The 26,617-nt window shown below is 49.2% G+C and overlaps 1 protein-coding gene across 4 annotated transcripts in view; it reads right to left on the bottom strand.

Moving 5' to 3' along the window:
* elmo1 (engulfment and cell motility 1 (ced-12 homolog, C. elegans)) overlaps positions 1 to 26,617 on the bottom strand; it is a 370,865-nt gene that overhangs the window by 39,363 nt on the left and 304,885 nt on the right. For all 4 annotated transcript variants that reach the window (XM_072509748.1, XM_072509746.1, XM_072509747.1 and 1 more), the window contains one exon: positions 4,545 to 4,708. In XM_072509748.1, the coding sequence (XP_072365849.1) occupies positions 4,545 to 4,708 (164 nt within the window). The remainder of the gene's footprint in view (positions 1 to 4,544; positions 4,709 to 26,617) is intronic.

The following is a 26,617-nucleotide window of genomic DNA, read 5'->3' on the forward strand; positions in this document are numbered from 1 at the left end:
GACATTCTGAATTCTCCCTCAGTGTCCCAAACAGGCGCCGTAGTATGCCGGCTAGGGGCTTTTTCTTTTTCTTTTTTAAAATTATTTTTATTCAAATTTTCATCAAAATATAATTTTTGCATAACCGTTCGCAACATTTAACATAACAAAATAAATGTTAACCATATATACAGAGAAAAGAACAATATTACGTAACAATTCCCCCCCCCCCCCCCCCCCCCCGGGGTTGCTGCTGCTGCTGACCTTTACTGCTCTCCGAGAAAGTCGAGGAACGGCTGCCACCTCCGAGAGAACCCCGTCATTGACCCTCTCAAGGCAAACTTTATTTTCTCGAGACTGAGAAACCCAGCCATGTCCCCAATCCAGGTCTCCACACTCGGGGGCTTCGAGTCCCTCCACATCAAAAGGATCCGTCTCCGGGCAACCAGGGAGGCAAAGGCCAATACGTCGGCCTCTTTCGCTTCCTGAACTCCCGGATCGTCTGACACACCACAGATCGCTATCTCTGGACTCGGCACCACCCGCGTGGCCAAGATCTTGGACATTACCTTAGCAAATCCCTGCCAGAATCCCGCAAGAGCCGGGCACGCCCAGAACATATGGACATGATCTGCAGGGCTTCCTGCACACCTCGCACATTTATCCTCAACCCCAAAGAGCTTTCTCATCCTGGTTGCCGTCATGTGTGCCCGGTGGACCACCTTAAACTGGATTAAGCTAAGCCTGGCGCATGAAGAAGAGGAATTGACCCTGTTTAGGGCGGCCGCCCACAGGCCCGCATCCAGCTCCCCACCTAGCTCCTCCTCCCCATTTGCCATTAAGTTCCTCCACTGGGGCTTCCTCCGCCTCCTGAAGTTCCTGGTAAATGTCCGACACCTTCCCCTCCCCTACCCAGGTGCCGGAGACCACCCTATCCTGTATCCTGCGTGGGGGTAGCAGCGGAAATACACCACCTGTTTTTGAGAAAGGCGCGTACCTGAAGGTATCTGAAAGCATTTCCAGGGGGCAAACTGAATTTCTCCTCCAGCGTTTTCAGGCTGGGAAAGGTCCCGTCTATGAACAGGTCCCCCATCCTTTTAATGCCTGCCCTATGCCAGCTTTGAAACCCTCTGTCTATCTTGCCCGGGACAAATCTGTGATTGTTGCGTATCGGGGTCCAAACTGAGGCTCGCTCCAGCCCCCCATGTCTTCTCCACTGACCCCAGATCATTAATGCCACCACCACCACCGGACTGGAGGATTGGCGGGCCGGTGAGAACGGCAGAGGTGCCGTTACAAGTGCCCCTAGGCTGGTACCTTTGCATGAGGCCACTCCCCTGTCGACCCTTCCCCCAATACCCATTGCCTAATCATGGCTATGTTAGCCACCCAATAGTAGCTGCAAATGTTCGGCAGCCCCCCCCCCCCCCCCGCCCCCCCCCCCCCCCCCCAGACTGCGCTCTAGAAACAGTTTCTTTACTCGTGGGGTCTTATTTGCCCATACGAATCCCGAGATGATCTTATTCACCTGCTTAAAGAAGGACTTAGGGATGAAGATGGGAAGGCATCGGAAGACGAACAGAAATCTGGGGAGAACCGTCATCTTAACGGTCTGCACCCTCCCCGCTAGAGATAGCGGGAGCATGTCCCACCTTTCAAAGTCCCCCTCCATCTGCTCTACCAGCCGAGATAGATTAAGTTTGTGGAGGGCATCCCACTTTCGAGCCACTTGTATCCCTAGGTACCAAAAGTTCTTCTCGACCATCTTCAGCGGAAGTTCTTCCAGTCTCTTTTCCCGCCCCGTAGCTTGGATCACGAACATCTCGCTTTTCTTCTCGTTTATAGTTTGTACCCCGAGAAATTACCAAAGTCCCTCAGAATCTGCATGACCTTCCCCATCCCCTCTAGTTGGTCTGAGATATACAGGAGCAGATCATCCGCGTAAAGCGAGACCCGATGCTCCTCCCCACCCCGAACCAACCCCTGCCAGTTCTTTGAGGTCCGCAGTGCTATAGCCAGCGGCTCTATCGCAAGGGCGAACAATAACAGGGAGAGGGGGCACCCCAGCCTCGTCCCCCGGTGGAGCCTAAAGTATTCCGACCTCACCCTGTTCGTGCACACACTTGCCACGGGGGCCTGGTAGAGAAGCTGGACCCAACCTATGAACCCCTCACCAAATCCGAACCTTCTTAGCGCTTCCCACAGGTACTCCCATTCCACCCGGTCAAAGGCTTACTCTGCATCCATCGCCGCCACTACTTCTGCCTCCCCTCCCTCTGAGAGCATCATGATGATGTTTAGGAGTCTCCGTACATTGGAGTTCAATTGCTTGCCCTTGACGAAGCCTGTCTGATCCTCCCTTATCACCCCAGGGACACAGTCCTCAATTCTAGCAGCCAAGATCTTGACCAGCAGTTTGGCGTCCACGTTCAGGAGCGATATCGGTCTATAAGATCCACACTGTAGCGGATCTTTCTCTCGTTTGAGGATGAGTGAAATCGAAGCCTGTGACATTGTTGGGGGGGGGGGGGAGGGTCCCTCTCTCTTTGGCCTCATTAAAGGTCCTTTTGAGTGGGCACAACAGCTCCGAAAATGTCTTGTAGAATTCTACAGGGTACCCGTCCGGCCCCGGGGCCTTGCCCGACTGCATGTTCCCTAGACCCTTGACCATCTCCTCCAGCTCTATCGGGGCCCCCAGTCTCTCTACCAGGTCCTCTTCCACCTTTGGAAACCTCAGTTGTCATGAATTGCTTCATCCCTTCCCCTCCCGGCGGGGGCTCTGACTCACACAGTTTACCGTAAAACGCCCTAAAGACTTTGTTCACTCCCTCTGGGTCCATGACCGTGTTGCCATCCTTATCACGTACTTCCCCAATTTCCCTGGCCACCTCCCTCTTGCGGAGTTGGTGCGCCAGCATTCTACTCGCTTTCTCCCCGTATTCATAGACAGCCCCTTTGGTCTTCCTCAGCTGTGCTGCCACTTTCCCAGTGGTCAGCAGGTCGAATTCTGCCTGCAGCCTCCGGCGCCCTTTCCGGCCGTCTTGGGGGTCTCCGCGTAGCTCCTGCCTACACTGAGTATCTCCTCGACCAGCCTTTCTCTCTCCGCTCCTTCTTTCTTTTCTCTATGGGATCTGATAGAGATGAACTCCCCTCTGATAACTGCCGTCAGGGCCTCCCACACCGTGGACGTCGCTACCTCCCCCGTATCATTAGTTATCCGCCCACAAACCTTGTCGTCTGCTAGCAGCCCCACATCTAGCCTCCATAGTGGGGGCTGACCTCTCTCCTCCCCAAGACGCAAATCCACCCAGTGTGGAGCATGATCGGAGACTTTGGGGGCCGTTGAAGCAGATAAGGTGGGCTTTTCACAGGGAGGGAGGGGCACTTCAACCTCATTTGTCGGCTGAAATTCCATATCTTACAAAGAGCCATTGATCGGTCTTAAAATTTCAATTGATTCCCACAACTGCTGCCTATTTGACAGGGGGCTGGATTCTCTGCAGCCCCGCGCCGACGTCCAATTACACGCCGAAATCGGGCCTGATGCCAGTCCGGCAATTCTCTGGGACCCGAGAATCGGCGTGATCACGGAATATGCCGCGCGGCTAGGGGGCCCATTGACAGAGGCCAGCCCTGCGATCCTCCGCTCCTGACCGGCTAAGTTCCCGATGGCGTGGAACTAACCTGGTATTGCCGGTCGGGATGCTGGCGTGGTGGCTGCAGACACAGTCCGTGGCCGCCCTGGTGGGTGGCGGGGGGGGGGGGGGGGATCGGACACAGAGGGGGCCGTAGAGGCGGCCGGGGTTAAGATCCGTGCGGTCAGATCCTCGGGCGCGCAGCCGATTGGAGGGGTCTAATTTTTCAGTCTGCCTCCACGGTCCGAGCCCGCCATGGCGCCCGGCACGGCCGCTGGAGGTCGCCGCCATGCACATGTGCGGACTCAAAACCGGAGGTCCGGGGGCCCGTATCTGCAGCTAAGGCTGTGTGAATTACTCTGGGTCCCTGCTAGCCCCCTGCAGGGCATTGACTTAGCTGTACCTTTTTGCAGGAATCTCTAGAGTAAAACTCCAGCGTTTTTATGTCGGCGTGGGAACAGAGTCCCATTTTGGGAGAATCCAGGCCAGGGTATTCCAGATCTTCACTACTCTACGAACAAGTGAAAGTGCTTTCTGATTTCACCCGAGTGGTCTAGCTCTAATTTTAAGATTTTGCCCTCTTGTTCTGCATCCAGAGGAAAGAGTTTCCCTGCATATTCTAGTTCTTACATTTTGTATATTTTTCTGTATGTTTGTCTCGCAAATCCAAACATTATTTTGAAAATCTCGATTAACAGACTAAGCTTATGAAAATTGTCCTCATATATATAGGGCGGGATTCTCCGGCCACTCTTGCCCAGCGACCGGAGAATCCCGCCCGAGGTGAATGGATTTTTCCATTGCCGGTTCATGCCGGTGGACTTCTTGTGTCGGGCGGGGAAGAAGAATCCAGCCCATACATAGTATATGGATATCACTCCTTAATGACACACATCGATAGGATAAGGAATGAAAAGCGTTGGGACGTACAGGATTGGACGAGACTGGAAGTCCTCCTGGTTCATTCTCTCAGACTGCCGGATTTTCAGGATCTCAGTGTAACTCAGGTTCTGCAATTTGCTCTTGAACTGGTCCAGTGAGTTAGGCTTGGTAGTCAGTGCTCTCATAATCTGCTCCTTTACAACTTGCATCACCTGAAGAGAAAGATAAAATAAAGACAGACAAATTCTGGTAAGTCCACGTGCTCAAACTTCATTCGGTGGCCCAATTCTGACCTTGGGTGATTGCTTGTGTGAAGTTTGCATGTTCTCCCGTGTCTGCGTGGGTTTCCTCCGGGAGCTCCGATTTCCTCCCACAGTCCAAAAGATGTGCAGGTTAGGTGAATTGGCCATGCTAAAATTGCCCCTTAGTGACCAAAAGGTTAGGTGGGGTTACAGGGATAGGGCGAGGTGTGGGCCTAGATAGGGCGCTCTTTCGAAGGGTCGGTGCAGACTCGATAACTGAATGCCCTTCTTCTGCACAGTAGGGATTCTATGGAATTGTATAATTGGTGTCACTCCATACATTTGACAATAATTGACTAAAATATATATTAAAGGACTCTTATAGGTTGAATCTTTATATTGTGCATAAAGTACTGTAGCTAAATTGCAAAAGCTAGGACACTGTTACAATGCTTGTTCAGTGCGCTGATATTGATGCAGTTTGATGCATTAATACACTACGGTGATCCCCTTAAATCACATTATTAGCATAAGTGGCAGATCTGCAACCATCAGTAGTATACACCATTTTGCATTTATATATTGTAGCAAAGCATCCCAAAGTTCCTCATTGGAGCATAATCAGGCAAAACTTGACATTGAGCAAAAGGAGGCGACTTTAGAAGTGTTAGGATACCGGACCAGACCCCAACGTTTGTTAGGATACTAGACAAGAACCCCAAACATTCTTTTTTAATTTGTACAACTGTGAGGAAAAGATACTTCACCCCAGGAGTAATAACTCTGACCAATAAGTATCTTTTAAGTTAGAACAAATTTTAATTTAAACACAGAATTAACCACATTAGCATCAAAGAAAATAGCTTCACACTTATCAGTTAAACAGTTCTTAAACACAAGGAAAAACTTAAACTTACTATCTATACCTGCTACTAATCCCAATTAAGTAACCCAATATAGTTCAAATGACACATAAATAAAATTAACAAAAAGATTACTAGCTTTGTGGTGGAGACATTTGAAGGGAGTTCTTTTCAAGAGCAGATTCAGTACACTTCTGCTCAGACTAGCGAAATTATGCAAAAACTGCTGTTCAACTGAAAAATCCTTCTGTCTTGTCAGACTCAAATCTTATGGCAAACTACAAACCTACAGACAGACCTGGCTCCTCCCATTAATTCCAGTGTCTGTATCCCACTAAGATGACACATGACTTGCTTAGCTGGGACCAAATGCAACCCCTCATAAATGATCTACTCTCCGGGTAATCTCCAGCAATCATAACAATATCCCATTAGCCCTCTATATGTAAACAAGTAAATGGTTAGAATCAATCATGACCCGAAGGAACAGCTGCCAATTGCGGGGTAAAGGAAGTTGGGTTTGCGCAAGAGGCCAGAATTGGAGGAATGCAGGGTTTTTGCAGGATTGTAGATAATAATGTTACATACCTCAAAATGCTCCCAAAAGAGTAATGTTTTCAAACGAATAGGATATAAAAGGTAGAGGGAGCGATCTATCGCCTGTGTCTCGCCGGAATCAGGGCACGGCGCGGTCGGTAGATCCCGGGAGAGGCCTCCCACAGGATTCCTGACTGCCGTTATGCCGTGTGAAATCGAACCAGATCTCGTGAGACGTTGTGATATGGATTCTGCCGACAATGGACGGGACCCAGTCTCACACGGCTAAGTGCCTTTAAGAACCCACTTAGCCGGCGACTTCCGGGTGCGGCGATGACCAGCTGAGTCGCACGTTTCGGCAGCTCCCGGTGGAACGGACTTTTGGGCTCTTAATAAGAGCCCCAACGGCAATTTTAACGGCTAAAAGTACTGTGCGGTGAACCAGAAGGGAATCCCCCCTGGATACGGATGAAAAAAGGAGAGGAAGGTGGCCGGATTGCGGTGGATCCTTTAGAGCAGCGGCAAGGAAGGCAAGCAAAAACCAAGATGGCGTCGGAAGGTGGCAGTTTAATATGGGGCCCTGAACAACACGAGTTTTTGAAACGCTGCGATGAAGAACTCAAAAAGGAAATGAAGAAGGAGCTGTTGGCCCCGATATTACAGGCGATCGAAGGGCTAAAGGAGGAGCAAAAGACCCAGGAGCGGGAGCTTCGGGTCGTGAAGGCAAAGGCTGCCGAGAATGAGGACGACATACAGCGCCTGGTGGTGAAGACGGAGATGCACGAGGCACACCATAAACGATGTGTGGAAAGGCTGGAGGCGCTGGAGAACAACGCGAGGAGGAACAACCTAAGGATTCTTGGTCTTCCTGAAGGTGCGGAGGGAGCGGACGTCGGGGCATATGTGAGCATGATGCTGCACTCGTTAATGGGAGCGGAGGCCCCGGCGGGTCCGCTGGAGGTGGAGGGAGTATACCGAGTGATGGCGCGAGGACCGAGAGCAGGAGAAATTCCTAGAGCCATAGTGGTGAGATTCCTCCGTTTTAAGGACAGAGAGATGGTCCTTAGATGGGCAAGGAAAACTCGGAGCAGTAAGTGGGAGAACGCGGTGATCCGCGTATACCAAGACTGGAGTGCGGAGGTGGCGAGAAGGAGGGCGAGCTTTAATCGGCCAAGGCGGTGCTTCACAAAAAGAAGATAAAATTCGGAATGCTGCAACCGGCAAGACTGTGGGTCACATATCAAGGGAGGCACCACTACTTTGAAACGGCGGATGAGGCGTGGACATATATTGTTGAAGAGAAATTGGAATGAGTGGGTTATTAAAAAAGAACGTTTGAGACAAAGTGGTGGGGCGAATATGGGGGACGAAGAGGGGGGAAAAAAGGGGGGAGAGATGATTTTTATGTTGTTAATCCTGCGACCCGGTAACTTTTCTCTCTCCCACAGGTTGTGGGGGAGGGAGGAAGGGAGGTGGAGGAGTTGGGGGCGTTGGCCATTGGGGGCGGGGCCAAAAGGGAAGCGCGGGCTTTGTTCCCGCGCTATGATAATTATGGCGGGAATAGGGAAGCAGGAAGGAGGGGGCGTCGCACGGTGCGAGCCGAGGTCACGGGGGGAAGCCGAGGTCGGCCAGAGTTTGCTGACTTCTGGGAGCAACATAGGGGGTGTAACTACGCTAGTGGGTGATCTAGCGGGGAGGGGGGGGTGGTGGGAGGGGGGAATTATTGGGCTGCTGCTGCTGGGGAGAGGGGGGAGCTGGTATGGGGTGGGATGGGCGGGGGGGCACTGCCTGGGGGGGACACAGCTGCGTGGGAACCGGGTGAGGAGCTGGAAAAAGGGGATGGCTTATCGACAAGGGGGGCGTAAAAAGCCCCCCAACCCGGCTGATCACGTGGAACGTGAGAGGGCTGAACGGGCCGATAAAGAGCGCACGGGTACTCGCACACCTTAAGAAACTTAAGGCAGACGTGGTTATGTTACAGGAAACGCACTTGAAACTGATAGACCAGGTGAGACTACGCAAAGGTTGGGTGGGGCAGGTGTTCCATTCGGGGCTAGCTGCGAAAAACAGGGGGGTGGCTATATTAGTGGGGAAGCGGGTAATGTTTGAGGCAAAGACTATAGTGGCGGATAGCGGGGGCAGATACGTGATGGTGAGTGGCAAACTACAGGGGGAGACGGTGGTTTTGGTAAACGTATATGCCCCGAACTGGGATGATGCCAATTTTATGAGGCGTATGCTAGGACGCATCCCGGACCTAGAGGTGGGAAAGTTGGTAATGGGGGGAGATTTCAATACGGTGTTGGAACCAGGGCTGGACAGGTCGAGGTCCAGGACTGGAAGGAGGCCGGCAGCAGCCAAGGTGCTTAAAGATTTTATGGAGCAGATGGGAGGAGTAGACCCGTGGAGATTTAGCAGACCTAGGAGTAAGGAGTTTTCGTTTTTCTCCTATGTCCACAAAGTCTATTCGCGAATAGACTTTTTTGTTTTGGGAAGGGCGTTGATCCCGAAGGTGAGGGGAACGGAGTATACGGCTATAGCCATTTCGGATCACGCTCCACATTGGGTGGACTTGGAGATAGGGGAGGAAACAGAAGGGCGCCCACCCTGGAGAATGGACATGGGACTAATGGCAGATGAGGGGGTGTGTCTAAGGGTGAGGGGGTGCATTGAAAAGTACTTGGAACTCAATGATAATGGGGAGGTCCAGGTGGGAGTGGTCTGGGAGGCGCTGAAGGCAGTGGTTAGAGGGGAGCTGATATCAATAAGGGCACATAAAGGAAAGCAGGAGAGTAGGGAACGGGAGCGGTTGCTGCAAGAACTTCGGAGGGTGGACAGGCAATATGCGGAGGCACCGGAGGAGGGACTGTACAGGGAAAGGCAATGCGGGTCCTATAGACCTATTTCCCTCCTAAATGTAGACGCTAAGATTCTGGCCAAGGTAATGGCAATGAGGATAGAGGATTGTGTCCCGAGGGTGGTCCATGAGGACCAAACTGGGTTTGTGAAGGGGAGACAGCTGAATACGAATATACGGAGGCTGCTAGGGGTAATGATGATGCCCCCACCAGAGGGGGAAGCGGAGATAGTGGTGGCGATGGATGCCGAGAAAGCATTTGATAGAGTGGAGTGGGATTATTTGTGGGAGGTGCTGAGGAGATTTGGTTTTGGAGATGAGTATGTTGGATGGGTGCAGCTGTTGTATAGGGCCCCAGTGGCGAGTGTGGTCACGAATGGACGGGGATCTGCATACTTTCGGCTCCATAGAGGGACAAGGCAGGGATGCCCTCTGTCCCCATTACTGTTTGCACTGGCGATTGAGCCCCTGGCAATAGCATTGAGGGGTTCCAAGAAGTGGAGGGGTGTACTTAGAGGAGGAGAAGAACACCGGGTATCTCTGTATGCGGATGATTTGTTGTTATATGTAACGGACCCGGCGGAGGGGATGCCAGAGATAATGCGGACACTTCGGGAGTTTGGAGAATTCTCAGGATATAAACTGAACATGGGGAAAAGTGAGTTGTTTGTGGTGCATCCAGGGGAGCAGAGCAGAGAAATAGAGGACTTTCCGCTGAGGAAGGTAACAAGGGACTTTCGTTACTTGGGGATCCAGATAGCCAAGAATTGGGGTACATTGCATAGGTTAAATTTAACGCGATTGGTGGAACAAATGGAGGAGGACTTCAAGAGATGGGACATGGTATCCCTGTCACTGGCAGGGGGGGTGCAGGCGGTTAAAATGGTAGTCCTCCCGCGATTCCTCTTTGTGTTTCAGTGCCTCCCGGTGGTGATCACGAAGGCTTTTTTCAAAAGGATCGAAAAGAGTATCATGAGTTTTGTGTGGGCCGAGAAGACCCCGAGAGTGAGGAAGGGATTCTTACAGCGTAGTAGGGATAGGGGGGAGCTGGCACTACCGAGCCTAAGTGAGTACTACTGGGCCGCCAATATCTCAATGGTGAGTAAGTGGATGGGAGAAGAGGAGGGAGCGGCGTGGAAGAGATTGGAGAGGGCGTCCTGTAGGGGGACTAGCCTACAAGCTATGGTGACGGCCCCATTGCCGTTCTCCCCGAAGAAATACACCACAAGCCCGGTGGTGGTGGCGACTTTGAAAATTTGGGGACAGTGGAGACGGCATAGGGGAAAGACGGGAGCCTTGGTGGGGTCCCCGATAAGAAATAACCATAGGTTTGCCCCGGGGAGAATGGATGGGGGATTTGGAATATGGCAAAGAGCAGGAGTAACGCAACTGAAAGATCTGTTTGTGGATGGGAAGTTCGCAAGTCTGGGAGCGCTGACCGAGAAATATGGGTTGCCCCAAGGGAATGCATTCCGGTATATGCAACTGAGGGCTTTTGCGAGGCAGCAGGTGAGGGAATTCCCGCAGCTCCCGACGCATGAGGTACAGGACAGAGTAATTTCAAAGACATGGGTGGGGGACGGTAAGGTGTCAGATATATATAGGGAAATGAGGGACGAGGGGGAGATTATGGTAGATGAGCTGAAAGGGAAATGGGAAGAAGAGCTGGGGGAGGAGATTGAGGAGGGGCTGTGGGCGGATGCCCTAAGTAGGGTAAACTCATCGTCCTCGTGTGCCAGGCTAAGCCTGATTCAATTTAAGGTGTTACACAGGGCGCATATGACTGGAGCACGGCTCAGTAAATTTTTTGGGGTAGAGGATAGGTGTGCGAGATGCTCGAGAAGCCCAGCGAATCACACCCACATGTTCTGGTCATGTCCAGCACTACAGGGGTTCTGGGTGGGGGTGACAAAGGTGCTTTCGAAAGTAGTGGGGGTCCAGGTCGAACCAAGCTGGGGGTTGCACAAGAGCCGGGAGTGCAGGAGGCGAGAGAGGCCGATGTTTTGGCCTTTGCGTCCCTAGTAGCCCGGCGCAGGATACTGTTGATGTGGAAGGAAGCCAAGCCCCCGGGGGTGGAGACCTGGATAAATGACATGGCAGGGTTTATAAAGCTGGAACGGATTAAGTTCGTCCTAAGGGGATCGGCTCAAGGGTTCACCAGGCGGTGGCAACTGTTCGTCGAATACCTCACAGAAAGATAGAGGGAATGGAAAAGAAGAAGGCAGCAGCAGCAGCCCGGGGGGGGGGGGGGGGGGAACCAGAAGGAGTCTCAGGGTTATTAATATATATGTATAATATGTATAGGTCGTTGCTATAAATAATTGTATATGGGACTGTTAAATCATATTTTTGGAGAGTGTTTATCTGAGACAAGGCAGTTGCCATTTAGTTTTAGTTTTCGTTTTTGTTATATATTATTTATTCTTTGTTTATAAAACAGGTCATTGTTATTTATACTGTTATATTATTGTGTAAAGGATACACAATGTACTGTGATGGTTGACCAAAAATTTTCAATAAAATATTTTTAAAAAAAGAACCCACTTAGCCGTGCTCAAGCCGGATCTAATGGCCAACCGGCATCTATCAGCCTCGCTGGTCCCACAAACGGAGACCAGGCCGGGGTGGGGGGGGGATGGAATGGGGGAACAGGCAATCGGAGGCCCCAAGCCCCTGATGCCACCCGGGCACCTTAGCACTGCTAATCTGGAACCCTGGCAGCGCCATCCTCATTGTCACCCAGGTGCCAGCCTGGCACTGCCAGGGTGCCAGTACCAAGTTGCCAGGCTAGCATTTTGCCCGTACCGGGACTGGGCCCGGGAGTGCTTTGCCTGTGTGAGATGGGACCCTCGAGGATCCCCTTGTAGGTGAGTTGGGGGGGGGGGGGTCAAGGTGTTGTGTCGGGGAGGGGGGGTGTCGAGAGACCGGGATGCCATTCAGAAATGGTTCCGCTCATCAGATCTCCTCAGTGCGGGAAATTATGCTGAGCTTGGCCTCCAGGGGTGGGGGAGGAACATTCCCCGCCAGGGCACTGAATAAAAACAGAAGTTAGATAGCGGGGTTGTTTCCAGGGCAATCGTGCCCTTACACGCTCACATTAAAATCCTGTGACAACAGTAGAATGCAAATGACAAGATTTTACAAACATGGAACATCCCAAAGCGCTTTACCACCAATGAAGTGTTTTGTTGTGTAGTCATTATAATGTAGGAAGTGCAGCAGCCAATTTGTGCTCAGCAAATTGACATAAACATGATTACGTGATAACGAACGGGTAATCTGTTTTTATGATAGTGAATGAGGGCTAAATATCGATCAAGATACCGGGAATAACTTGCCTGGTCTTCCTCAAGATTGACATGTGGTGTATTTTTATGTCTGCTTGAAAGAGTAGACAGGGCCTTGGTTTAATGTCTCATTTGAAGGATAGTGCCTGTGATAGTGCATCACTCCCTCAGCACTACACAGCAATGTCAACCTAAGATTGTTGTGAACAGCTCCTGGAATTGGATTTGAACCCACAACCACCTGAAGCAGAGATAAGGGTGCCACCAACTGAGCTGTGCTGACATACAAGTGTTGTTCATTCTTTCTTATGTTAAAAGTTATTTTCTTTCACATTGCGAGCCTCGCCTTCTCCCAAGATGGCAGGCAAGATCAGTTTCCAGCACAATCACACGTGATCAATCTGTAAAGCATCACGATTAAATAAAAACTTAAGCTTGAGCTGCAATGTTTATGCATCAGAATTCCTAAAAATAATTTATCATTAATATTTTGTGCTCAACATTGACTAGTCACTTCAATTCATAGTGGAATCCCTTAATCCCTAGCTTCTTCTTTGCAAGGCCCACGAGATAGTGGCAGCACCCATTGACACTAAGTGCGCTCCCCGACTCCACCCACTCATTTTCAGTAACCACTTTATCCTCAGAGGATCACAGTGAGCCGAAACCCAACCCAGCAATATATTCCTATTTAGTTTATTTTCAACAATAAAAAATGTGTAATGAGCCTATCAAAAGTCAGCCTTCTTTACATGCCACATTAACCACATGGTATAAAGTACACCAATATCTAAGCATGTGGCTGATATATATTTTAACTGCAGCTACCAGCTTTGGTTGTAACTCTCAGTACCTTTAAGTGACAAAGATCTATCAATTTCAGTTTTGATATTTTCGATTGGTCTATCCTGAACTGTTTTTTGGGTGAACAGAGTTCCAGATTTCCACTACCCTTTGTTTATCGAAGTGCTTCCTGACCTCACTGCTGAATGGCCTCACTCAAATTTACAGGTTATGTCCCCTTATTCTGGATTCCCCTACCAGAGCAAATCTTTTCTCTCCATTTTCTCTACTAACTTCTTTCACCATCTTGATAACCTCTTGATTTTCTGTACACAAGGAATACAAGCCTGGTTTATGTTGGAAAAACTCAGCAGGTCTGGCAGCATCTATGGAGAGAGAAACAGGGTTAAAGGTTTGAGTCTGTATGACTCTTCAGAGCTCTGAAGAAAACGCATATGGACTCGAAATATTGGTAATTGTGGTTCTAGTTGTGGTAGTGAGCGGGAATTGCTGGGTGTTTCCCGATGGCCGACCCGGCGAGACCACTACCGGTATTTAATGCCAATTTGGGCCGGTAATGATGCCCCACGGGCTTCACACCGGATATGACTGTCCCGCCAGCTGATACGCCTGAACCGTGCCCAGCACCTCCCTAACACGGGGGAGTAGCACTTAAACAGATCCCACAGAGCACACCCAGACGGCAGGCAACCATGCCACCGCATAGACCAGCTCCATGATTCGGAGATGCCGACCTGGCCAGACTGTTGGATGCACTGCAGTCCCGATACCCTGTTCCCCCCAACGGGGTTGGAAGGTCAGCCACAAGGGAGCCAGTGTCGCCTGGCAGACAGTGGCAGCGGCCGTCAGTGCGGGGAGTGTCACATTCAGAATTCCTAGAATTGTTCTCAGTCATGCGAGGGGGAGGAGACCTTCTCTGGGTGACATCTGTGAAGGAACATTGAGCATGGACCTCAATTTTAACTTTTGGCAGGTGAGTGGTGAGGCAGGTTGGAAATTTGCCTGCTGCTGCAGAAATTATGCCAGGCCTATCCTGGGCCTCATTAACACAGGGGCATTCCATTTCCCACCTGGAACAGCTGGATGGTGGCGTAAAACTGCACAGGCCAGAGGTTCTCCTTCTGTTAAAATAAGGAAGGCATCTTGCACTTGGAGCTGGAGTGGCCTAAGCTCCAAACAAGTGCTTTTCCTGACCCAACAAAGGGAAAGAGAAATGTTTCCAATTTCTCAGCCATATCTGCACCTTCAGTTCCAGGTCATGTCCAGTTGGGTGCCAATGACTTATTGATATCTTTAGGTGGGCGTCCTTGGCAGCTGCTCATGGGAGCGGGTAACAAATTGCAGCCGGCAGGGATCTTACTGGCTCCAAGGCAGCTAAATAACTCAGAACTCTGCATGGGGATAAGGTTAAAATTGTCTGGATACTTTCTGAATGTTTCAGCCATGTCACTGTACATAGCAATCGGGGCAATTCACCACCCACAGGCATCTTGTGAAATCCTCACATCTGAATTTGAGGACATTTAAATATATTTGTAAGAAGTGCACAGACTTTTATGTTGAAGGGTTCTTTATTTTGTGACTTAAATCTCAGCTTGCAGTCCTCAACACCCTTGGAGTTTTTCTGTTAGTTGGACATTAATTTACCAATTTTCCAAGACCATCTTGCAGCCTGTTTTGCTGTGTTTATTATCTGCTCCGTTAACTTGAGTTACCATGGTTTCATGATCAAAGTTGACTCCCTGCTTGATTTCCATTCTGTGATGAAATGCCTTTTTGGAAGAGAGTTGACGTATGATCTTATTGCTTGAATATCTCCCCCGGGAACCGATGACAGATGTTTCCAGCTCGCTAAGCTCATTGAACAGTAACTGCAGGATTTCCCGACTAGCCAGAGGCAAGTCCTGCTCAATCCCTGGGAGATTGTTGGACATAATTTGGAACAAGTAATTAGTACTACTTGTCTGGCAGTAAAATGTCTTCCAGTTTTTCTCCATTCATTTTTAAGAATATGTAATATGTGATTTCAGGGCAAGATTCAATTTTGAAAGTAGTTTCATACTTGGGTCTCTCTGACAGAAAGAGAATTTAACAACCTGTTACCAAACAAGAGCTAGCTTCCACACATCAAAAATTGGGGATCATTAAAAGCAAGTGTATGGTTGTAATGAACTCTGATTAAATATACATTTATATAGTTTCATATACATACATCATGGGCGGGATTCTACGACCCCTCGCCGGGTCGGCGAATCGCCAGGGGCTGGCGTGAATCCCACCCCGCCGGTTGCCGAATTCTCTGGCATCGGATATTCGGCGGGGGCGTGAATCGCGGCGCGCCGGTCGGTGAGCCCCCCCCCCCGGCGATTCTCCGACCCGCGATGGGCCGAAGTCCCGCTGCTGGAATGCCAGTTCCGCCGGCGAGAATCAAACCACCTCTCTTACCGGCAGGACCAGGCGGCGCGGGCGGGCTCCGGGGTCCTGGGGGGGGCCCGGGGCAATCTGGCCCCAGGGGGTGCCCCCAGGGTGGCCTGGTCCGCGATCGGGGCCCACCGATCCGCAGGTGGGCCTGTGCCGTGGGGACGCTCTTTTCCCTCCGTCTCGGCCACAGCCTTCACCATGGCCGACGCGGAAGAGACACCCACCCCTGCGCATGCGCGGGGATGACATCAGCAGCCGCTGACGCTCCCGCACATGTGCGGACTTCCGCCGGCCGGCGAAGTCCTTTCGGCCCCGGCCGGCATGGCGCCAAAGGCCTTTTCTGCCGGCCGGCGGCGCGCCAATCACTCCGGCGCGGGCCTAGCCCCTCAAGGTGAGGGCTTGGCCCCTAAAGGTGCGGAGACTTCCGCACGTTTGGGGCGGCCTGACGCCGGAGTGGTTCGCGCCACTCCATCCTGCCGGGACCCCCCGCCCCGCCGGGTAGAGGAGAATCCCGGCCCATATATTTTGATTAATTTTTTGTTGTGAAACAGGTTTTTAAAAAAATCCCAAGGTCATGACAAAGAAAAGGAAGTTGCATTTTTTATAAACTCTGGACATCCTAAAGTACTTGTACAATTAATTTTTTAAAAAAGTATGGATAATATTGCAATGTAGTAAAGCTCCGCCATCTATTTGCCGACAGCAACAATTAGCGAACAGCAATGTGATAGTGAACAGACAATCTGTCTTTTAGTGATGGTTGAATGATAAATATCGGCTACAGCTAATACTGTGAACTTAGACCTTAAAGCTGACAGCAAGGAGTTGAGCAGAGACCTTGACCGCATATAATGCGTATGTGGACATTACTGAGGCTCAGTTGGTAAAAGACATACCCATCTATTGGTCATCAGTCAGGCCTTGGACACAATACTGCGAGTAGACAATGCTGCTCTCTTGGTAATATTCCATCTGATAGCCAATATATCCAACTGAGTAAAAAGTCCCAAGTCTCTTTGCTCACACTAATCTTTGCCATATTGTGTGTAAAGTGGATATTTTTAAATGTTCATTGTTATTTCAGCCCTTTAGTCAGGGTCAGAATGAAACATATTCATTTACAATCAGTACCACAGCAGCCTTGGTTATTAAGCTCACTGCTTAACTGTTTTAGGAATTTCAATGCAACCAGAGGTCGATAGAAAACAAAATCCGCAAGCTAATAAAGACATTGTTTAGATTGGTGGAGGGAGTGAACGTAATCACAGGACTCACTACACCATCAATTGACATTTATACAGCACGAAACTAGGGTGGTAATTCTACATCTGGTTGCTGTATAGTCCTACAGTGGGTAGAATTAGCAAAATGTGGGTGGAATTTAAGGGTTGCTGTGGTGGGACCATCCACTAGTTGAACAGCCGGTGGCCTGGCCAAGGTTATAAAGGGAAACAGGTCAGAAACCTCAATAACCCAACATCATGTCATTGCTGATTTTCGTATGCTACTTCAGTAGCACCTTCCAAGCCTGTTACTTCCACCATCAAGGGGGACAATTGCAGGTAGGTGCATGGGAATATCAAACCAAGCTTCCCTCTAACTCACACATCATCTTGACATGGACATATATCACCATTCTTTCATTGGCTCTGGGTCACAATCCTGGAACTCCCTCCCAAATAGTACCTCCATCATATGGACTGCAACTGTTCAAGAAGGAGGCTCACTATTGTGTCCTCAATTAAAGACAACAGGGATGGGCAATAATTGCTGTCCTTATCCGTGATGCCCAAATTCCAAGAATAAATTTAAAGGAGAACCTGGAATCCAGAGAATGAATTTATAAAATATTATGTTCAACTGACTGAATTTAAATTCCACATAGTCATTTTAAAATCCTATCCCTACAACTGTAAGGCTCTACCACCCTGTACAGCCAACGCGTCCGGTCGTACCTTCATCAACTATAGCCATCTGTGTAAAACCAACAATGTTGGCACAGCCTTCAGTGACCTTGGCCTTATTCTCCAGAGCATTCTTCCAAAATCATTTCGCACATTCATTTTTCGCCCTGCCTTTAAAAGACGTTCTCAAAATCTTTCTCTTAGACCAAGTTTCCTGTTCTCCACTAGCCCCTCTTCCCATAATGAAATAAAAGGTAAAGCTTGCATGGAAGTGGTAGCCTAGATTTTGTGCTCAAGTGGGACTTGAACCCACGGCTTTGTGATTCAGAGGCAAGGGTGCCACCAACGTAGCTGACAGTGCTCTACTCCGCGCCTGTTTCATTTCTTTCCATGTTGGACATTGTGCTGAGTGAAAAGCACTATGTCAATGGTTCTCAACCTTTTTTGTTCAGAGCAGAAGTCCAGGTGGACCGCCTACCTCTGCTACCCCACCCACTTCTGCTTCCACCACAAAAATAAAACCTCATCAGCATTATTTAAAAAACATGGGCGTCATTCTCCGACCCCCCGCCGGGTCGGAGAATCACCGGGGACTGGCGTGAATCCCGCCCCCGCCGGTTGCCGAAGTCTCCGGCACCGGATATTCGGCGGGGGCGGGAATCGGGCCGCGCCGGTTGGCGGGCCCCCCCCGCTGGATTCTCCGGCCCGGATGGGCCGAAGTCCCGCCGATAAATTGCCTGTCCCGCCGGCGTGGATTAAACCACCTTTTGAACGGCGGGACAAGGCGGCGTGGGCGGGCTCCGGGGTCCTGGGGGGACGCGGGGCGATCTGGCCCCGGGGGGTGCCCCCACGGTGGCCTGGCCTGCGATCGGGGCCCACCGATCCGCGGGCGGGCCTGTGCCGTGGGGGCACTCTTTCCCTTCCGCCTCCGCCACGGTCTCCACCATGGCGGAGGCGAAAGAGACTCCCTCCACTGCGCATGCGTGGGAAACTGTCAGCGGCTGCTGCCGCTCCCGCGCATGCGCCGCCCCGATATGTCATTTCCGCGCCAGCTGGCGGGGCAACAAAGGCCGTTTCCGCCAGCTGGCGCAGCAGAAATTCCTCCGGCGTCGGCCTAGCCCCTCAATGTTGGGGCTCGGCCCCCAAAGATGCGGAGCATTCCGCACCTTTGGGGTGGCGCGATGCCCGTCTGATTGGCGCCGTTTTGGGCGCCAGTCGGCGGACATCGTGTCGTTTCGGGAGAATTTCGCACCATGTTTTTTTTTTAAAGAGTACCCAATTATTTTTTTCCAATTAAGGGGCAATTTAGCGTGGCCAATCCACCTACTCTGTGTATTTTTTGGGGGTTGTGGGGTGAGACCCACGCAGACACAGGGAGAATGTGCAAACCCCACACGGACAGTGACCCGGGGCTCACCAGTATTATTGCGAAGAATGGCACTACTTTCACTGAAACACTAATGAGATGATGTTTGGTTACAAGCTCGAAACGGTTCAGTCTCACATCGGGGGCCATGTTCAGCCGGTTCCTCTACTTTATTTTCAGCCTCCCTTGTGTTAAAAATCCGATCTCGCAGTCGTATGGATACAGCCGAAACAAAAATCTTACTGATAAAACTACATGGTTATTGCTCAAACTTAGGACAACTGCCATGTGTAAGCCGATCTGATTATGTGGTGTCTGTGAGTGGGGAGGGGTGGAATGAGGGTCCTGGCTTGATATTTTGTATGGCTTCAACTGTGGCGTTGCTTGTTAGCGACTTGCATTTGGAGCAGCTTGTGGACCACCTGGAGGACTCTCACACACCACATGTTGAGAACCATCACTTTAAGCCTTATCAGTTACTGGTGCCATCCATACACATGCTCTTCATTGGGTCATATTCAGTCAAGGGGATTACCAAATGCCTAATTTTATTCCCTCCCTGCGGCCAATTGCAAATTCCATATGGTCATCATGTTAAAATCATCAAACTCAGAACAAATGAAGGACTGAACCTCTTAATACTACACAGGGTATTCCGATTGTTACATATAGGGTATTAACCCATTGAGACAGTAGTCTCATAGTGTCAAGATGCACCTAGTCGAGGTTAACATGGGAATTACAGCCATGCTGACTGTAATTCAATTCCCAATGCCACCAGGTTAATGTTCAGCTCTGAAGAGGGACAAAAGGAAAAGTAACTCAGGTGGCCTTTTAAAAAAAAAAATTGAATACAAAGTGTTCAGTTTTTATTTTCACATAAAGTAAATGGTTCGGTTTGCAGTTGCTGGTTTTGTGTGTGCTAATCACCTCTAACAATTCACTAACTGGATTGGATATGATGATGCAGAGGATCAAAACGAGAGCTGGAAATTCACCCAAAGTAATATTTTAAGAACAATGTAGAAGTATGGAAGGATAATGTACAGTGCATCTTTGAGCTCTCTGGATCAACCATTACTCTCCTGCTTGATGCAGAAGTAGCTGAGCACATAAACAAAAGGTTTTCCATTCGGTGTAAGCAAAATGTGTTCTCCTTTGTTCTAATTCATCTCAGCATTTATTTAAAAGAGCACATAAAGTAGTTATACTTGCTGTTAACACATCGCCCATTTATGGTCACTTTCAGCATCACCCGCCCAAGCACAACAGCGGTTAGGGGCTGTTTGAGAGGTGGACAGCATCACTAGTCACAACAGCAAAGGTGGAGGGTTTCACAAATGGAACTGGAACACTCAAGATCAGATTTTGCGCTGGTAAACATTCCCTTCATTATTTAAACTGCTGGATCACACAAAATAATGTCACTTGGTTAGCCTCACTGACTCAGATCGCAACTTATGTTGGGAATTAGCAATAAAGTGAAAGAAAACTTTTATGTTTCATGTGAGTAAAATGATTGCTGTTGTCACTAAAAAAAAGCAATAAAGGGAGGACTGGCAGAAACTGAGGGTGCAAAAGCTGCAGGTGGGCGGCATAGTTCCACAGTGCTTAGCACTGCTGTCTCACAGCTCCAGGGACCCCGGTTCAATTCCGGCTCAGGTGACTGTCTGTGTGGAGTTTGCATTCGATGCAGACTCGATGGGCCGAATGGCCTCCTGCTGCACTTGAAATTCAATGATTCTATGATCTGAGACATTGCTTGCATGTTTCTCTGATGAACTGATAGCTGAGGGCACCATATTGTGACATCCACTGTGCATCATTAAAGGTGTGAAACATTCGCAATCTACAGCTGGCTACAGGAAGATTGAGTGTTGAGTAATCAGCACCATAACAACAGGCAAACAGAAGTAGCCCTGGACTGTACATACTGGTTAATCATTTGTCAGTGTTGGGTGATATATGAAGTTAAACGTTCAGTTAAATGTCTGTCAGTAGATTCAAATAAGTAGTTACTCCTCCAGCTACCACGAAATTCCAGATTTAAAGTTGTAATAAAAAATATATAACTGGGTTTGTTACCCTTGCTGCGGGCAATTTTCTAATGAAATAAAAATATAGTCTACTCTTAATTTGAAGTATCTGTTCAGCAATAAGTCCCCTGCAATGCTTTTGGGTTCAAATGTCTTGTTTTGAACATTTTGAAATAAGAGGAGCAGACTGTAATTTGAATGGAGATCTGAGAGCCAGCTGGTCTGTATTTTGGTTCATAGTTCATGGGGAATGAGAGGCAGGAGAGTGAGTCTGCTCTGGGGAGATGGGGGGATGGCCTTTGTTTGGAATCACAGGCAAATATTGGGTGAGTTAAGAAGTCCATCAATCCATTCTCAGTGAACATGACAGGGACTTGGCAGCATCTGTCCCCTGTTTTTAATTATTTTCAAAATGACAAAGGCTCTAATCCAGCCCCCGCCCTCCCCCAGTGGAACTTAGTCTGTTTGTTCATGCTGGAATTGCACAATTGCTAATATCTAGTCCAAGATACGGTGCAAATCTTATGGTCAATTCAGTCAGAGCACAGTGCAATGGTACACTTGTAAATGTACATGTCAGCCTGGATTCTTTATTGTCACAGATGAGAAACACTGAGCTTTTTAAAAAGAAAAAAGTGACAGATCATGCTAGTCGAGATTCCATTTTTAATTTCGTTGTAGGACAACAGGAACGTACGTTTACATAGCACTTTTAACGTTGCAAAGCATCCCAAGCTGCTTCAAATGATAAAGTCAGCAATGAGAAACATATTGACACAGAGTCACATAAGGAGATATTAAGGCGACTGACCAAATGCTCGGTCAAAGCGAAGGGTTTAAGGAGCCTCTTAAAGGGGTGGGTGGGGAGGGGGAGGGGGGGTGGGGGGGGGGGGGGGGGAAGAGGTACAGAAGCAGAGGGACTTCAGGAAGGAAGCCAAGCCATCTGAGGCCATTACCACCAATGATGTGAGCGATGAAAATCAGGGATGCAAAAGAGATCAGCATTGGAAGATTGTAAAGAACCGGGAGGATGGTAGAGCTGGAGAAGTTTACTGGGACATGGATTTTAAAATTGATACACTGCTGTTCCAGAGTCAACATTGGTCAGTGAGCACAGGACTGTTGGGCGTGTGAGTTAGGACAGAGGAGGAGAGTTTTGGATGAACTCAAATATACGCAGAATGGTAGATGAAAGGCTGGTCAGGAAGACAAGATCAATAACTCCCATTTGTCTGGAGTGTTTCTTGCAAAGGGAAATGGGAAGATCTGAAAATGGCCCAAGAACCTGTCCAGGCTGGGTTCATGGAGATCCTACCAAACTTAACTATTTAATTATCAATTTTTGGATCCATTTCCTTCCTGGCAGCTGACTAAAATGTCCTGCTGGTCAGTGGGCAGGAAGGAAACACAGCTGCAACAGTCAGGGACCCTTGTGAATGGTCATCTGCACTTGGTGAAGGGTGTTGGGTGGAAGGTCAGTCAGCGCTATAAAGGTGAATTAATGAGATGTGCAGATCAGACATTGCAGCTTCGGTGGGGAGGGTGGTAGTTGGCAATCGGTAGGCAGGAGAAAGTAGCTATGATCGAGAGATGTGGATGCGTTAGGTTTCCTCAAGGGGTCAGGGAGGGGATCGGGTGATGCATTGTCGATGATGGGGAGTCCACTCCTTCTCCTTCTGGCCCACAAAGATTGCCATAACAGACTCTGTGGAACCATCAGCCCACACAGTGACAGTGAATTTTAAATCTAGCACCCAATTGCACTGTAATAGTCACTGCCCCAAAAAAGCGTAGGGGTCTGTGCAAGGCAAGTTAGGATCACATTGGGGTTTCTCCCAAGTCATGGGGCTGAAGAGAGTTTAATATTGACATCTTAGTAAGGTTTTGCAGTTACCTGAATGGCAGTGAAATGTTTAATTGCTTTTTCTTTCAAAACAGTGAATCATTAACACAATACCTTAACACAACAGTGTTTGACTACTGCATTTTTGATTGATTCTATCAATCAGGTTATTCTGCACATATGAATAATGCAAAAAGATATCAGTGCAGAGTAAAAGGAATCAAAATTTATCTGCAAATTACTCAAAGTGATGCTAGTTGACATTTAGTTCTGTAACTTCAAGATTCTGTCTAATGTGTTTGTTTACATATTGTCTATAAACCGGATCTGGCTTCTGAGCAAGAGACTACTGAAGAAAAAATTGCTCAAGAGACATTCTGCATAGCAAGAATACCAATGTAAGGAGAACGAACAAATTTATACTGTATTAGAAGAGAGTGCTGATTGGTTGGCAAATGGACTCTTGATTGGTAGAGGCATTGCCACGAGAAAGCACAAGTTGATGGTGACTGGCAGTTAACTGCCCAGCACGGTTTGAAATTTAAACCAGGCAGCTTGACTCTGACTGGTCAAGGCATTGCCCTGAGGAATGTACCAGTGAATGGCTGTCACTTATTTTGCTTAGTGGAAACATGCACAATGTGTGTCCAATCAGCACTGTCTTCTCTTAAGTACGAATTTGTTGTTTCCCCTTATATTGGTATTCTTGTGAACGTCCCGATGTGACAATTGGCAGATTTTAGGAAAATTGGACTATAAATGTATTGGACAATTTAAGGGTTAAAGGCCTGGGGTTGGAATGTGTCTGATTGCACTGGTCATGTTTTTAAAAAAAAATTCTGTCCTGCAGGGTTTGGGTGATTTTAACAGCCATCAAGTGAAATTGACGAAAGAATGTATTTTTCAGTCTGGGCTAATGCATCGTGGCTTGCCTGGGGAAGAGTTAATTTGTCTTTTTGCGTGGAGAGATTAGGTCATTTCTGGATGGAGCCAAGGAAGGCAGGGAGACATTTTGAGAAGCTGTGGAGAGAGGCAGTTTTGGAGAAAGCTGTGGAGAGAGAAAGGAGTTTTGGAAAAGGTTTTTGGAAGTGAAGTCTGATCTGGCCTCTCTTGTTTGTGTTAGACCACAAGTAAAGGCAGTTTTCTTTCCCAGTGGGAGAGTTTTAAAAGCAGAGCAGTCTTGTCTGAAGACAGGGAATCATAGTATCTCTACAATGCAGAATGAGGCCATTTGCCCATCGAGTTTGCACTGGCCCTTGGAAAGAGCACCTTACTTAAGGGCACCCCTCCACCCGGTCCCCATAACCCAGTTACCCCACCTAATGTTTTGGACACTAAGGGGCAATTTTAACCTGCACTTCTTTGGACTGTAGGAGGAAACCGGAGCACCCGGAGGAAACCTACGCTGACACGGAGAGAAAGTGCAAAGTCCACATAGACAATCACCCGAGGCTGGAATTGAACCCTGGATCTGTGAGGCAGCAGTGCTAACCACTGTGCCACTTAAACAACTCAGTTGAAGCAGCCATTTGATGATATTCAGCCAGAGGCTGAAGGGGTTCTTACAAGAGCCAGAATCAGGGGCGCAATTCTCCGAACCCCCACCGGGTCGGAGAACCGCCGGGGGCTGGCGTGAATCCCGCCCCTGTTGTGTCCTGAATTCTCCGGCACCAGAGATTCGGTGGGGGCGGGAATCGCGCCCCACCGGTCGGCGGGCCCACCCCCGGCGATTCTCCGGCCCGCGATGGACGGAAGTCCCGCCGCTGTCAACCCTCTCCCGCCGGCGAGGATTAAACCACCTTTTGAACGGCGGGACAAGACGGCGCGGCAGGCTCCGGGGTCCTGGGGGGTGCACGGGGCGATCTGGTTCCGGGGGGTGGCCCCACGGTGGCCTGGCCCGCGATCGGGTCCCACCGAACCACGGGCGGGCCTGTGCCGTGGGGACACTCTTTTTCTTCCGCCTTCGCCATGGTCTTCACTATGGCGGAGGCAGAAGAGACCCCCTCCGTTGCGCATGCGCGGGGATGACTGCAGCAGCCGCTGACGCTCCCGCGCATGCGTCGCCCGGCGAAAACCTTTCGCCGCCGGCTGGCGTGGTGCCAAAGGCCTTTCCTGCCAGCCGGCAGAGGGGAAACCACTCCGGCGCGGGCCTAGCCCCTCAAGGTGAGGGCTTGGCCCCTAAAGGTGCGGAAGACCTCTGCACCTTTGGGGCGGCCCGACGCCGGAGTGGTTCCCGCCACTCCAGTACGCCGGAACCCCCTGCCCCGCCGGGTAGGGGAGAATCCCGCCCCTGTTCTATAAGGCAAGTATTACTTCATACCATGCTGGTTTGTGCTGGATTGAGAGCTGTATGTATATTTTGTTGTTGTTTAATGGGAAATTGAGCAGTAATGTTAAGGTGGAAGTGTAAGCTGTTGTTGTTGGGTCGAAGTTCAAAACAGTTCAATATTGTAGCCATAATAAAGTTTTGTTTTAATAATAACCAAGCCCTATTTTTTCATGCAAGGCATCCTCGAACGAATCATTCTTTCCGCATCTTCTTACAAATAAACTAAAATATTGGGGTTTTGGTTTAGTATCTTAGTCACTGTTGGGGTTTGGTCTGAGATCGTAATACCGATGAGTGCAAGATGAAGCGCTTCAGCAAAATGACTCTTTTTTTCAGCAATAACCTTCCTGCAATCTGGTGACCAGAATTGTATGCAGTACTCTAATTGTGGTCTAACCAGTGTTTAATACAATTCCAACATAACCTCACTGCTCGTAGAGCCTGTGTCTCAGTTAATATAGGAAAGCATCCTGCGTGCCATCCTAACCACCTTACCTGTCCTGTTAACTTCTGTAAACATGCTTTCCAAGGTCACTCTGCTTCTTTACGCCTCTCAGCATGTAATCATTTATTGTGTGTTCCTTTGTCTTGTTTGCCCTGCCCAAATGCATTACTTAACACATCATCTGATTGCATTCCATTTGCCACTTGTCTGCCCAACTAATCCACCCATAGGTATCTTCCTGCAGCTTCCTTCTTCACCAGCAGCAAGGTCATTTTTTTGTATCACCTGTGAAAGACTGAAACATCTGCCACATCCACTGCATGTACAAAGTGCTTTTACCGTTACCTGGGGCTGGAGTGTGGAAGAAGTGGATTCAGTTGACATTTTGCTGTTACATTGTTTGTGCAGCATGTCCAAAATTGTCAATCTCTCAACTCAACGTCTACGCAAGTAACACTGTGAAAATGGAGCTTGTTCTAAATTTGAAAAAAAATTTTTTTTTATGAAAACTACTTTTATAATGGTGTTCTACCGGCATTGAATACTAGCAACCTGCTGGGCAATATTAATGTTCATGTGCCTTGACCTGGGTGGCTGATGATGCTTGTGTTTTGAAAAACTTTTCTTCCTGTGTGCTGTTGACAGGATTGTTTACCATCGATGGGCCTCACAGCTGGGCCTGCACTAAATGTCCAGAGCAAAAGGAGCAATTAGTCATACTGAGAAATAACAGAGCAAGCAAGAAAGGAACAGGGCAAGCGAGTGAGAGACAGAGTGAGCGAGAAACAGAGTGAGTGAGAGACAGAGTGAGCAAGAGACAGCGAGTGAGACAGAGCCAGCAAGTGAGAGACAGAGCAAGCAATAGAGACAGAATGAGCGAGCGAGAGGGACAGAGAGAGCAAGAGAGAGGGGGGCAGAGCGAGCGAGAGACAGAGCGAGGGAGTGAGCAAGAGAGAGACAGAGCGAGCAAGAGAGACAGAACGAGCAAGCGAGAGACAGCAAGCGAGAGAATGATAGAGCGAGAGAGATAGATAGAGCGAGCGAGAGTCCCCCAGCAAGGGTCCGTGCATAGTAATCAGAAATGTGAGCCTTTGTTCACCACACCACCTCCAATCTAAGACCTAATTGCAGCATCATTCACAGTACCAGAACCAGGGAACAAACCTTTCATTGTGTGGGTCACCTGC

The sequence above is a fragment of the Scyliorhinus torazame genome, chromosome 6 (genome assembly GCF_047496885.1).
Source record: "Scyliorhinus torazame isolate Kashiwa2021f chromosome 6, sScyTor2.1, whole genome shotgun sequence".
NCBI lineage: Eukaryota > Metazoa > Chordata > Chondrichthyes > Carcharhiniformes > Scyliorhinidae > Scyliorhinus > Scyliorhinus torazame.